This window comes from Bubalus kerabau, chromosome 10 (assembly GCF_029407905.1).
Source record: "Bubalus kerabau isolate K-KA32 ecotype Philippines breed swamp buffalo chromosome 10, PCC_UOA_SB_1v2, whole genome shotgun sequence".
Lineage (NCBI taxonomy): Eukaryota > Metazoa > Chordata > Mammalia > Artiodactyla > Bovidae > Bubalus > Bubalus kerabau.
In genome coordinates this window covers 22,053,981-22,068,715 of record NC_073633.1, presented here as the reverse complement: position 1 = coordinate 22,068,715, position 14,735 = coordinate 22,053,981, and the positions used below count along the sequence as shown (strand labels likewise).

At 38.3% G+C, this 14,735-nt stretch overlaps 2 protein-coding genes across 5 annotated transcripts in view; one reads left to right on the top strand and one right to left on the bottom strand.

Annotated features, from left to right (window-relative positions):
• Window positions 1–8,582, bottom strand: part of LRRC49 (leucine rich repeat containing 49) — a 161,883-nt gene extending 153,301 nt beyond the window's left edge. The window contains exons 1-6 of one of the 4 annotated variants that reach the window (XM_055536862.1): window positions 8,211–8,582; window positions 8,041–8,139; window positions 7,509–7,565; window positions 6,143–6,230; window positions 658–855; window positions 222–324 (exon numbers count right to left, since the gene is read on the bottom strand). In XM_055536862.1, the coding sequence (XP_055392837.1) occupies window positions 222–324; window positions 658–855; window positions 6,143–6,230; window positions 7,509–7,565; window positions 8,041–8,061 (467 nt within the window). In that variant the 5' untranslated portion in view covers window positions 8,062–8,139; window positions 8,211–8,582. The remainder of the gene's footprint in view (window positions 1–221; window positions 325–657; window positions 856–6,142; window positions 6,231–7,508; window positions 7,566–8,040; window positions 8,140–8,210) is intronic. The other 3 variants (XM_055536863.1, XM_055536861.1, XM_055536864.1) reach the window with 3 other exon arrangements.
• On the top strand, window positions 8,561–10,042 carry THAP10 (THAP domain containing 10). The gene is made up of 2 exons (XM_055536472.1): window positions 8,561–8,579; window positions 8,795–10,042. The coding sequence occupies exons 1-2, from the start codon at window positions 8,561–8,563 to the stop codon at window positions 9,361–9,363; spliced, it is 588 nt and encodes a 195-aa protein (XP_055392447.1). The 3' UTR covers window positions 9,364–10,042.
• Window positions 10,043–14,735: the final 4,693 nt, after the last annotated feature.

The following is a 14,735-nucleotide window of genomic DNA, read 5'->3' as shown; positions in this document are numbered from 1 at the left end:
TCTTTTGGAGTACAGTCAAGCTCCTTTACATTACACAGATATAAAATTTCTCTGCATACTCCTGGAAGGATAAATTTTAAATTGGCAACAGTGACTATACCTAGGTAGGAGAACTAAAAGGTTGAAAAACAAGGGGGAGGAAGAGAGACTTTTGTACCTTTCAAATCTTGTACTATGTCTATATATTATCTAGTCAAAAAAATTAAATAAGGTGTCCTCACCTTTCTAGGGTCAACCTGTCTGAGTAAAGAATCTTCTCTTCAGAAGAACGTTGGAGAATGGGAAATGAAGGCATTGATGAGCTCACCAAATTAATATGATCACCTATTAAAAATAATATACAAATTACTTGAATAAGAAAAATCTTTCCGATTTTGAAACTAAAATCACCTTATATTTGGAGAACTTTGGCACCTACCAATATCCTTTCTAGAAAACACAGCGTCTATAGCTCTCTGTATCTGAAACTAAAGTTCAGCTTGTTTTCCTCCTCAGGTCTAAACTACGTGTTCTGTACATATCAAATAATTTTTCCCTTGCCTTGTAGATTGGTTGAAAATACAGGACTACTCTAGTGCTACATTTATCCCTTATCATCCTGACTCCTAATACTATATCTTAACTCTCTTGTAACTGAGATGATAGTTCCCTCATTACCAGATACATTGGGGCCAGCACTGTGACAGCCCTGCCGGATTCTGGACTTTGAAGGTGTCTGAATGGAAGCATCTCCAAATGCTGATAAGGAGCTCGTGGCAGCTTTCATTTCCAGCCCACATAGTTCTCTCACATTTGTTGTGGATGAGATGCAGGATGATTTATTATGAGGCGAAGGACTTATTACTCTTCCATCTCCTTCAAAATATCAAAAAATTTATCACAAAGCTACACAGCACATGACTTTAGAGAAATATAGAGAAAGTAGTTTTGGATAGCAAATGTAAACCTCAAATCATCCTTTTTTCTTTGTATGTTCAGCTACTATTGGTAGAGAATATTGCAGAGACCCAAGTGGAGTCAATAAATCTTGCACATTTGCAGTTAGGTTTTTAGTTAGGGTCTAACAGGTATTTGACACCCCTATGAGACTTATAAGCTGTTGGTTTGACGTTGTCCCTGCCGTTAAGTAGCTTTCAATCTAATGGGCATATGAAAGTAATAAGCTGTACAGAACACCATGCACAAAATGCAGAATGAAAAAACAATACCTATTTATATATTCACACATTAACGTGTCTGGGTATTTTTCACTTAAAGAAGGTCACAGATGGGTTTCAGTGGAGGTGGATATTAAGATATATTCTAAAGACCTAGGAAAATGTAGAATAGTTAATAAAAGATGCTGAGAAGCTCCAGAAATGAAGTAAGACTTGAGAAATGGGTCAAAGGTACCAATTGGAACACCAGAAAAAACTATTTTCTTCTACCAAGAGAAAATTTCCTGAAAGCCGCAACCAATGTTGATGGAAGCAAAAAGCAATAAAATAGAACCTAAAGTGCCACAGAATTCTACTGCTTAAACTGACTGATAAGACAAAAAGATGAAGCTAAATATAGGAAGCTATCATTCTTTGGGAGGCCATCTTAAAATCAAGCTCCATACATATCATATTAAAGAGCTGTAAAGCAATGGTATTTGCTAACTTCTCCAGGTGTGCAAGATATATACCAAAGAGCACATACCTGGCTTATTGAACAAAATATTAGTGTTTACACCACACCTTTTTGAGTATCATGAAATATCAAGATAATTAACAATGATGTTCTAGAGTACAAGCATTCAGAACAAAGATCATGTTCATAAATGAGCTGGTCTTGTGACATGACCAGCTGCTAGCAAAATACCCAAGCAACCATAAGTCAGTAAACTGATTTGGAAATCAAAAACTGAATAGTTAAAAGAACAAAAACTAGAGTAAGGATTAACTGGTTAAGGATTAACTGGTCAGCTAAAAATAATAAAGAAAAACTCCAAACAATAAACAGCCTTGATTTCCCTTGTTAATGTCAGAGTTAGGTTTTTAAAATTACTTTGTTAAGGCTTCAACCAGTGCTCAATTTAGAAAGCAAATTTAAATTTAATAAGACTTGGGATGTAGAGGCAATAATCAAGGAGTAAATTTCACTTACAGTCAGTGAATAAAGGAATTTCATCCTCACTCTTTCCACCTCTTATTATACACAGAAGTCAAAATCACAATCTGCATGAGCTTACTATCATGATCAGTATGACATACATCTTACAATAAATAGCAGAATACGAGAATGATGAGATAGAAAGGCCTTAAAATACACAAATGACCCTCTTAACAACTGGGGACCAGAATGATCTGCAATCGAAACATCCACAATAAATACCCACACACATATACATACAGTAGACGTATGTATCAAACACCCATACATATATATATGTGGACTGTTTCATCCTGCTTTAAAGCAAAATTTTAATTGAAACATTTCCTGTTATTGATAATTTCATATATCACTATTTAATGTACCAAATAGTAGCTTTTGTCTTCCGAATTAAATTTATAAGCTCCTGGAGAAATGGAGCTCATTTTATATTCTTTATATTCTTTGCAGAATCTAAATTCAGTAGGCAATCATTAAATTCACTGATTTTCCAATTTATTGAGAGTTAATCAGAAATCTGTTTTGTGAATGTTATTTCTGTTAAAAAAGAACATCAGAAATATTTCCATTTTAGTATAAAAATTCTGAATGAATTCTTTCATACTTAGAATCCCAAAGTGTTTAAAGGCATAATGGTAGATATTTGGTATGAGTCTTTACTGCACCACACCCTAGATATATGATGGATGGAGGGATAGATGAGATGGATGGGTGAGTGGATGGATAGAGGGAAAGATGGACAGAGAGATGGGCAGGGGGATGGAGAGATGGTTGGCTGGATAGATGGATAATACAGTACATGTTCATATGCTTGTCCACTCAGCCTTATCTTTAAGACTGTGTTGGTAATCAAAATCCTGATTTTGTATTTTTCATGATTCATCATGATCTTAAGAGTCAAGCACTACCTCTTCCTCTCTATATACATATTGGCATTCTTATCCAAGGGATTTAATCAATTAAGGTCTGGAACTGAGATTTTACTGTATAGCAGTCCCTGACTCTCACAAAATTTCAAGGATACAGGGCTTAACTCTTAACATTAATAGAAAAAGCCTAAAAGAAATCATACACCAAGTTTAAGACCAAGTAGCCTAACTACAACAAAGAGTATTTTTACTTTGGGTTGAGAGTTACCACTGGTTAATTTATGGTATATGTTCAATTAATTTTGAAAAACATAAAAAATATGAAATGAAGTAAAATTAATTATAATGATTCAGTATCAGAATGCAGTTTATTAGACAGAGATTCCCTCATTTTTCCTGATAAATTGCCACTTAAAATTTTTCCAAAGTTTTTTGCCTTTGAAGGAAGAACAGTGAGTACAGACGTCAAGAATACAGCTACACACTATGAGGTCTTCTTTGCATACAACTGCCTGGAACTAGGAAGGAGGCACATTTGGAAACAATCAGGTACAAATTTTAGAGAGAATGATTTTGAATAAAATCTTTTAATGAAAAAAATAGGTTTATTTTTCCTTAAGGAATTAATTTGTATTTTACAGTCATTATTTATGTATAGGACTTTATTCATCTTTCAGGTTTGCAAAATTCAGTGCCTCTATACTATTTCCTCATTAGCAAATATATAGAAATACTTAAACACTTAAATAAATTTATTCAGCCAGACATATACAAATCTGTCTACCAACATCATCCTCTAACTCAAGAATACCTTGGGAAAAGTATTTAAGTTTGGCTCACGAGTCAGAAAACAAATTTAAGAGTTATTATCAAAAATGTAAAGGAAGTTCACAATGTAAACACAAGAAAATTCTACTTGAAAATTTTCAGGTTCACATCTATAGCTCTGAGCCTAATACAGTGTCTGGCATACAGAATATACTCAATAGATATGTACTGAACTGAGCCAAAGAAGGGAAGACAGATGCACTCTGCACTGTGGAACAGTGGTTAGGTTGATGTCATGTCCAGCAATTGACCAGGAGAAGAATTCAAGATATAGGAAACAGAAAAGTGATGTCAGATTAGCTGGGCCCAAGAGGAAAGTCCAGAAATTACAAAACAAAAAAAGAAAGCTAATATTCAAAATTGCCACGTGTTTGTGTAAGATGAACAATCTAGAGAGGCCTATACTGATTATCCTTCTCATATAGTAACTCCTAGATGAGGACAGTACTGTATGTAAGTATTTTGCAGTGCTTAACACTAGTACATTACAGAGAGCTAACAATTGTTGACAACTAAGATGGGAATACCAAACCACCTGACCTGCCTCTTGAGAAACCTATATGCAGGTCAGGAAGCAACAGTTAGGACTGGACATGGAACAACAGACTGGTTCCAAATAGGAAAAGGAGTATGTCAAGGCTGTATATTGTCACCCTGCTTATTTAACTTCTATGCAGAGTACATCATGAGAAACGCTGGGCTGGATGAAGCACAAGCTGGAATCAAGATTGCCGGGAGAAATATCAATAACCTCAGATATGCAGATGACACCACCCTTATGGCAGAAGATGAAGAGGAACTAAAAAGCCTCTTGATGAAAGTGAAAGTGGAGAGTGAAAAAGTTGGCTTAAAGCTCAACATTCAGAAAACGAAGATCATGGCATCTGGTCCCACCACTTCATGGCAAATAGATGGGGAAACAGTGGAAATAGTGTCAGACTTTATTTTTTGGGGCTCCAAAATCACTGCAGATGGTGACTGCAGCCATGAAATTAAAAGACGCTTACTCCTTGGAAGGAAAGTTATGACCAACCTTGAGAGCATATTCAAAAGCAGAGACACTACTTTGCCAACAAAGGTCCATCTAGTCAAGGCTATGGTTTTTCCAGTGGTCATGTATGGATGTGAGAGTTGGACTGTGAAGAAAGCTGAGCGCTGAAGAATTGATGCTTTTGAACTGTGGTGTTGGAGAAGACTCTTGAGAGTCCCTTGGACTGCAAGGAGATCCAACCAGTCCATTCTAAAGGAGATCAGTCCTGGGTGTTCTTTGGAAGGACTGATGCTAAAGCTGAAACTCCAATACTTCGGCCATCTGATGTGAAGAGTTGACTCATTGGAAAAGATTCTAATGCTGGGAGGGATTGGGGGCAGGAGCAGAAGGGGATGACAGAGAATGAGATGGCTGGATGGCATCACCAACTTGATGGACATGAGTTTGAGTGAACTCCAGGAGTTGGTGATGGACAGGGAGGCCTGGCGTGCTGCATTTCATGGGGTCGGAAAGAGTCGGACACAACTGGGCGACTGAACTGAACTGAAGTAACAACTCAAAAGTTCTAAAGAAGATTTCTCCTTTAATTGAACAATACATTTCAGAAATATAACCAGATCATATGAGGCTATTTTTCAAAGGGTGGTCCACAAACCACATCTATCAGAGTCTTTTGAGAAGTTATTAAAACACACTTTTCCAAATCCCACCCGAGACCTACAAAGTCAGAATGGGGAAGGGGATGAGGGAAGCACTAAGAATCTGCATTCCTAATAAGATCTTCCATGATGCACACAAATTTGATATAATTCTTTGATATAATTTGATATAATTTTGATATATTCTATAATTATATGTTATATATACATATATATAACATATATATATCAAATTATAATTTGATATAATTTTGATATAATTCTATAATTATATGTGTTAGTAAGGGAAAGAGCTTCTTTTCTACTCCCGACTTTCCATTCTTTCCAGTGTCCTTACTTACTAAATTTGTGTTCCCATAGTCTTACCCTCACAAATTAGCTATTTTTCTTAGTTCTAAGACATTATTTGGTAGATTGTTTCTAATTCTCTTGTGTATAGCCCACTCCAAACTAAAATATGACAGTTTTTCCTATATTATAAATAACCTATGTTGTGTACATAAAATCAATTCTGATTTAAACAAATGCCCAATGAATTTGGTAACCAATGAATAATGTCATCTTTAATTGAAGTCTATTTGGATCCAGAAATTCGATATTATTAAACAATATTACTTAAAGATGATAAATCATATCTGATCTCTATTCTCTGCCAATACCTTGTCTACTTGAGTAGTTTCTTTCAAGGTCATGTTGTAAGAGTCGACCAGGGAATGATGGCGTTTCTCTATTTAGCTTGAATTCAACCTAAAAAACATTAGTTAAGACACAACATTCAGAGAATGTTTTATAAATTCATTTGTACCTTTTTAGATTCTAGACTTAAGTGATATCATATGATATTTGTCTTTCTCTGTCTGACTTACTTCACTCAGTATGACAATGTCTAGGTCCATCCATGTTGCTGCAAGTGCCATTATTTCATTCTTTTTTATAACCGAGTAATATTCCATCGTATATATGTACCACAGCTTCTTTGTGGTTTAAGATCTTAAATCTTTGTGATTTAAGAATGCTTCCAGTAACATCTATTTTAAAACTTTTTAGGAAAAACCTGAATTGTGCCAGTTGAAGGTATCCAACTTGGTCAAAGAAGAAAAATTTGTGTTGTCTTGAGACACAGTTGTGTGGGAGATGGGTAAGTATATCTGAGTGCTCAGGTGACATGAGGGTAAGAAAACGTGTGTATCTCAAAAATCAAATCAAAAGCCAGAAATTAAGGAAATCCCAGGGAGAATATGGGCAAATTGTTTGGGGAAAAGAATATTCAAATCTTAATTTCTAAATCTCATTAGGCCTAAAAAATTTTCACTGCTAATCAATTTTTTCTGGAATGTTAGATATGGGACCCCAAATTATCACATCTTATCTAATATGAGATTCTATCAGTAGTAAAACATGCCATCATTTTACCCACTACTAAGAAAGAAAAACTTTCCCAATTAAAATAATAATATGGCCATCTGTTTCAAGAAGGATCCTGATTTAAGAAATGCTTAAATGTCAAAAAAGAAAAAAAACAAACCCATCTTACCTCTTGCAATTGATGAAATAAGATTCAGTTTGTAAACGAGGTGAGTTTTTTTTGGTTTTGCTTTGATTTTTCTTAATTGATGTACAGTTGATTTATAATACTATATTAGTTTCAGATATACAATGTTGTGATTCAGTACTTTTATAGATTATACTCCATTAAAAGTTATTACAAAATAATGGTTATAATTCTCTGAGATATACAATATATCCTTCTTGCTTATCTATTTTATACACAATATTTTTTATCACTTAATCCTATACCCCTAATTTGCCCCTCCCCCTTCCCTCTTTGGTAAACTAGTTGGATTTGTGTAGGCAAAAAATAAAAATTAGCTTCAAAGTAGAGACCAAAGTAAATATACTTAAATTTTCCAGTTTAGACTCTGCTCTTTAAATCATGCTATTTGTGCAGAATATAAAACAATTTATATTCAATCTAAATACAAATCTGGAAAAAAAAAAATAAATACAAATCTGCTTGAATCTTACTTTGTTTTTTTCAGGAAGCGATGATGTTTGAATAACCAGATGAAGCCCACAGTTCACCTACAATGTAAAAATTAAACCATAAAATATGCTCTTAACTTATACACACACACACACTCCTCCCCAAAACAGTACATAAAGATATAACGAAAAAATTAGAATGAAACAGAATGCTCGCTTTTTGTTTGTTTCTGGTAAATTAGCATGTTCTGGATATTTGCTGAAAACAATAAAATTACAACTAATAATTAAAAGGTTTCACTATGATTTATCTTCCAAAATGTCTGCGATTTAACCCTCTACTTAGCACTTCAGGCTTTCGTCACCTGCCATTTGAAGTCTAAGTAAATATCTCAGTGAGACAGGTAAAGGAGGTGGGGGTGCCTGTTAATATTTTCTTAATTTAAAAAAAAAGGAATTGATCAGTTAAAGGAATTTAAATGAAGCTTAGCCTTTCACAGCAGACCAGCTCCACCTTCTGGGAAGCGGAGATCCTGGACAAGACTTTGAATACCCATCACACAATGTTAAATACCCTCCAAGTGCCTTGGTCCATTCCAGGAACCTCAAGCCTCGGTCAGACAATAGCTTGAGTAGACTGAGCGGTCCTGGTCTCAACAATACAGCTCATCACCTAGGACAAAGACGCCAGTCAGAAAGGACGGTACGAATGGAAATAAAGAGAAAGTAGGAAACCCAACCTACGTTGCTCGCAGCCCGGCCAGAAACAGAGCGGTATTTCCCGGGAATCATGGCAGGAGACAGTCCAAGAAGATCAGTTAGATCTTCCTTAGAAATGAAGCTACAGCACAGATTCAGAGACCGAAAGGGGTCATCTCCTAGGCAACCCGCTCAGGAGTTACCATGGAAACTTCCATTTCCGGTCTGGTCCTCTCCCAAATCTACTGATCAATGCACTCGTTAGAGCCTCTGGTTATATTTGAGGGGCCCAAAATATCAGCATTTCCTCGTTCTAGTTTCCCAGTTTCAGAAAAACAGAGCATTAGGGTGGAGAGGAGAATAAAACGAGGACGAGGCCGGACACCTCGGTAGCTATGACAACCACCACTTCCGGTCCGTCCCTCTTTACCTCCCACCTCAGCTGGGCCCGCGCGAAATTTGTATCCCTTTGCCTGCTCTCAGGGGAAGATATGGAAGGGGAAGGACCTCCAAAAGCCGGGTACTCTCCAAGGTAGGGGCCGCAGTTTGGCACTTTCTCGCGGCCGAAGAAGCAGCAGCCGACACGGAGTCGGCAGGTGAGGGCTCTGGGAGTGCGAGACCGTGCTAAGGATGCAGGTCCCCAGCTCCCAGCCCCGAGGCCGCTGCCGTGCCCATCCGCTGCGGCAACACCACCAAGTCCGGGAAGTTGCTGTTTCGCTTCCCCAAAGGACCGGGCCGTGCGGCTGCTGTGGGACCGCTTCGTGCGGGGCCGCCGGCCAACTGGTACCGGGGCAGTGACAGCTCCGTCATCTGCTCCGAGCACTTCGCTCCCGCCTGTTTTGATGTCTCTTCGGTTATCCAGAAGAATCTACCCTTCTCCGAGCGTCTGAGACCCGTGGCGGGCGCCGCGTCCATCTTGCACTCCGTGTCCTCCCTGCTGAAACCTACGGGGAAAAAAGAGGGAGACAGCGGGCGGCCAGGGAAGGGAGGAAAGCCCCAGGCAGTCAGGCAGCCCCAGGCTACCCCAGGGCCAGCCTCCTGTACACTCATCTGGCCCACGAAGAGGGCTTTCGGGTTCACAGATAAAGGGCCACCCAAAGAGTCCCCCGAGGGTCTTGCAAGAACCACAGTCTATGGCTGGGCTCCTCCACTTAGTGTTATCTTGGGAAAGTCACCTCACCACCAAGGTTTTTGTTAATCGGTGATCTCCAAGAGCCTACTTAGCATTAACATTCTGGAATTATGGTTTCTTCTACCTCCTGTTCCCCGAAACACACACGCACACTCTTTCTTTTCCTTCACATTATAGAGAAGCCTTCACTCTCCACTCCTGAGTTTTTAAATACGAAGGATTTAATTTGAGTAAATCTCAAGAGATGAGGTACTTTAAACTTTCTACATAGCATATCATTGCATGATAAGCGGCAAGAATTATCAATTATACCGTCAAAATGGTGGGGGAATGGGAATGCAAGATGCTGATGAAGATAGGGCTTTGCTGATAGACATCCCTTCCCCCTCCTAAACTTCCTCTTGACTAGCTGCCTTTAAACTAAATCGTTCCAGTGAGTTGAATTCTGCTCTCTTCTGCCTACTGTCTCGGTACTTATGAGATTGATTATACTTATTTTGCATCTGGTCACTACTGTCTTCTTCCCAACTTCCTAACTTCTCAGCCTTCTTTGAGTTAGTCAAACTTCAGCCCTATCACCATAACATAGATTAATTTATGACTCTTCATTGGATCTAAAAGGTGTTCAGTTTAAGAGATAGGAAGAGTTCACCAAGAAGTCAGCAGACCTGTAACTGACATTCTGGTTGTGAATATACAGAGGTATTCTTGAATTTTAGAGCTGAAGAAAACCTAAGTGATCATATAGTCTAGATTCACAATTTATACACAAGGAAGCCAATCCAAGGTTTATTTCCTCAGGCGCTTATAATCTTTTCTCTAGGTCCAATCACCAGACAGAAACTTTCTGCAATACCAACCTCCTTCCTACATGGGGTTGCTTAAGACCATTTAATGACGCCCAGCAATTATTAAGGTGGAGAATAAAATTATTAACAAAGTTCCTGCATGCTTTTTGCCCCTGCCTGTGACAGCAGTCCTGCTCCAATCCATGGTCTTTGTTGCTCACTGTGCACCAATTATGCTGATCTTTTCCGGTTTTGACCATAAACTATATATTTTTTATTTAAATTTATTTATTTTATTAGAGGCTAATTACTTTACAATATTGTATTGGTTTTGCCATACATCAACATGCATCCGCCACAGGTGTACACGTGTTCCCAATCCTGAACCCCCCTCCCACCTCCCTCCCCATACCATACCTCTGGGTCATCCCAGTGCACCAGCCCCAAGCTTCCTGTATCCTGCATCAAACCTGGACTGGCGATTCATTTCTTATATGATATTATACATGTTTCAATGCCATTCTCCCAAATCATTCCCCCCACCTCTCCCACAGAGTCCAAAAGACTGTTCTATACAGCTGTGTCTCTTTTGCTGTCTCACATACAGGGTTATCGTTACCATCTTTCTAAATTCCATATAAATGCATTAGTATACTGTATTGGTGTTTTTCTTTCTGGCTTACTTCACTCTGTATAACCGGCTCCAGTTTCATCCACCTCATTAGAACTATATGTTCTTTCCTACCAAGCCTTTTCTGAATTATTTCATATAATGCCCTGGAATTATGCCCCTGCCATTCCCCATTGTCACCAATTAAATCCTTTTACTTCAAAAATCTGTTCAAACATCCTTCCGTTTTCATCTCCTAATTTTATATTCTCATTCTTCAAACACTTCAGTAGCACATATACTTCAGTTGCACTCATCACAGTTGTCATGAAATAATTATGTATTTTGCTTAATGTTTGTCCTCACATTAGAATGGAAGCTCTCTGACCACAGGACTCTTATCTGATTTGTTCATTATTAACAGTAACTAGAACAATATTTTGCAAATTTAAGGAATTCAGTAAATATTTGTGGCATGATTATATGACTATGAGAACAGTTTTCTTTAGTACAATGGAATTTCAGTTCTCTGCCAGTTTCCCTTCTCACCAAACTGTATAGCACTCAGGAAATCTTTGCCTTTTCCTTGAACCAACTATCCACCATCGTTACCTAGCCAGTCTTTACCCAAGTCCATATTTATACATCTATCTATAGATATATGTAAATATGTAGTAAAAGATTTAAATATTAAACATGTGCCACACGCACCTTTATACTGCTTTTCTCTTTTTCATAATTCTACCATCTAATCAAAAACTGGGAGAAGAAAAGCCAGGCTAATAAAACAACCAAACGTTTTATAATACAACAAAGGCTGCTGCTGCTGCTAAGTCGCTTCAGTCGTGTCCGACTCTGTGCGACCCCATAGACAGCAGCCCACCAGGCTCCCCGTTCCCTGGGATTCTCCAGGCAAGTACACTGGAGTGGGTTGCCATTTCCTTCTCCAATGCATGAAAGAGAAAAGTGAAAGTGAAGTCGCTCAGTCATGTCTGACCCTCAGCGACCCCATGGACTGCAGCAACAAAGGCTAACTATTAAGAAATCCAGAATAGATACCAACTCTGTTTTTCAATTAATAAAGATATCCAGCCAGCATTTCTAACAATCCATATTACATTACTATATATGCTGAGTTATTAGGAGACTGTGTAGGTTTTAACAATAGTACTTTAAAAGTATAGCAATAAATAGACTTGATAGCAGTAAATATTTTTAGCCTTGATAGCAATAAATTTAGATTTGATAGCAGTAAATTTTTAGCCAGATCTGGACCCCAGTAGCATCTCTAAAAACATTACCTGTGCCACCCACCTCTCACTCCTTCCCCCGCTCACTTTTTCTTTTCAGGACAAACTGACTAAACAGCAAATTTCCAGTCATTCTACAACATTTATTGAGGAGCTGTTGTAAACACGGGCTTCTCTGATGGCTTGGTAGTAAAGAATCCACCTGCCGATGCAGGAGATGCCAGTTTGATCCCTGGGTCGGGAAGATCCCCTGGAAAAGGAAATGGCAACCCATTCCAGTGTTCTTGGGACTTCACTAGTGGCTCAGATTATAAAGAATCTGCCTTCAATGAAGGAGACATGGGGTCAATCCCTGATTTGGAAAGATCCTTTGGAGAAGGGCATGGCAACCCACTCCAGTCCAGTTTTCCTGCCTGGAAAATCCCAAGGACAGAGAAGCCTGTTGGGCTACGGTCCATGGGATCACAAAAGAGCCAGACACAACTTTGCAACTAAACAACAACTTTAAACACTGTTTTAGGTGTTTGGTGCTATAGGTGGGTAAATAGACGTATGAATGTAGGCTATCTTCAGGGAGCTTGAGGAAAGATTAGGGACTACCCCCAAGGAAGAAAGGGGGTTCTGATGAGCACCATACACTGGTAATTTGTCTCATATAGCTAGGATTATTGTCTCTCCTTAACTATCAATTTTGCATCCTTGTTTTTCTAACCCAACTATATTTTTTAAACTTTAAATTCTGATATAGCAAAGTACAGCAAAGTGCTTAGATCATTAAATGACCAGAAGCTGAGCATGTGTAACCACTATGTAAGTCAAAGAAATAAAACATGACTAGCAACTCAAGACGAAGAAGGCAATGGCAACCCACTCCAGTACTCTTGCCTGGAAAATCCCATGGACGGAGAAGCCTGGTACGCTGCAGTACATGGGGTCGCTAAGAGTCGGACACGACTTAGCGACTTCACTTTCACTTTTCACTTTCATGCATTGGAGAAGGACATGGCAACCCACTCCAGTATTCTTGCCTGGAGAATCCCAGGGACAGAGGAGCCTAATGGGCTGCCGTCTATGGGGTCGCACAGAGTCGGACACGACTGAAGTGACTTAGCAGCAGCAACTCAAGAGCCCAAGCCTCAGTCCCTCAGCCCTCAAAGCAACCAGGTTTGCTTTCTTTTGAACTTAATATAAGTAGATTCATATTGTTGGCATTTCTTGCATTTGGCTTTTTTATTCAACATTGTATTTGTGAGATTTATCCATGTTGTTGCATATAATATAGCAGTAATTTATTTACATTATTATATAGCAATCCATTGTTCAAATTTACCAAAGTTTTTTTTAATCTCTTCTATTGGACATTTAGATTGTTACCATTTGAGGGCCATTTTAAGTAACACTGCTGTAAATATCCTTCTATGTGTCTTTTTCACATGATCTCCCTTAAGATTGACTAGTTTGATCTCCTTACTGTCCATGACTTTCAGGAATCTTCTCCAGCACTACAGTTCGAAGGCATCAATTGTTTGGCATTCTGCCTTCTTTGTGGCCCAGCTCTCACGACCATATATGACCACTGGGAAGACCATATCCTTAACTATACAGACCTTTGTCGGCAGAGTAATGTTTCTAATTTTCAACACACTGTCTAGGTTTGTCATCGCTTTCCTGCCAAGAAGCAATCGTCTTCTGATTTCATGGCTGCAGTCACTGTCTGCAGTGATTTTGGAGCTCAAGATGAGGAAATCTGTCACTACTTCCACCTTTTCCCCTTCTATTTGCCATGAAGTAATGGCACCAGATACCATGATCTTAGTTTTTTAATATTTAGTCTTAAGTCAGCTCTTTTACTTCTCCTCCTTCACTCTCATCAAGAGGCTTTTCAGTTCCTCTTCACTTTCTGCCATTAGAGTGGTATCCTCATATCTGAGGTTGTTGTCATTCTCCCACCTATCTTGATTCCAGCTTGTAACTCATCCAGCCTGGCGTTTCTCATGATGGGCTCAGCATATAGGTTAAACAAACAGGGTGACGGCAGACAGCCTTGTACCCCTTTCTCGATCTTGAACCAAGAAGTTGTTCCATATAAGATTCTAACTGTTGCTTCTAGATCTGCATACAGGTTTCAGACTACTGGCAACATAATCAGAGTTTATGTTGTCTCACATTCTTCCTTACATTTGGGTTGTCAGTCTTTCACATTGAGTCCTTTTGAAGGGTTTACTTTGCATTTTTCATTTCCAAATGAAATTAACAACTTTTCAAATGTTAATTGAACATTTGGATAGCCTCTTAAGTGATAATGCCCATTTTTCTGTTGGATTATCTTTTTCTTATTGATTTAGAGTTCTTAATAAATTTTGTCCTCACATCCTCTTCTCCTCTTCACTCAATAGTGTTTTTTGTTGTACTGAGCTTTTTTCTTTTTTTTTTTGGTGTACTTAGTTCTTAATTTTAATGTAAGCCAAACCAACAATCTTTTTTTCTGAATACTTAATGCTTAAAACATGCTACTTTGCTTTTCTCCATAAACTTACTGTTTCTAGTTTTTACGTTCACATCTACAATCCATTCAGCGTTTTTCTGTATGAGGTGGAGTTTGTTTCATTTCTTCCTCAGCGTCTTTTATGGAAAAGAGTAGCATTTCCTCATTGTCCTGCAGTGTCAACTTTGTCATAAATCAAGCTGTCATACACACTTTAGCTTGTTTCCACATTTTAAAATTCTGCTCCATTTACCTGTTTGCAAATCTTTACACCATTATCACAGAGCTTTAATTACTATAACTTA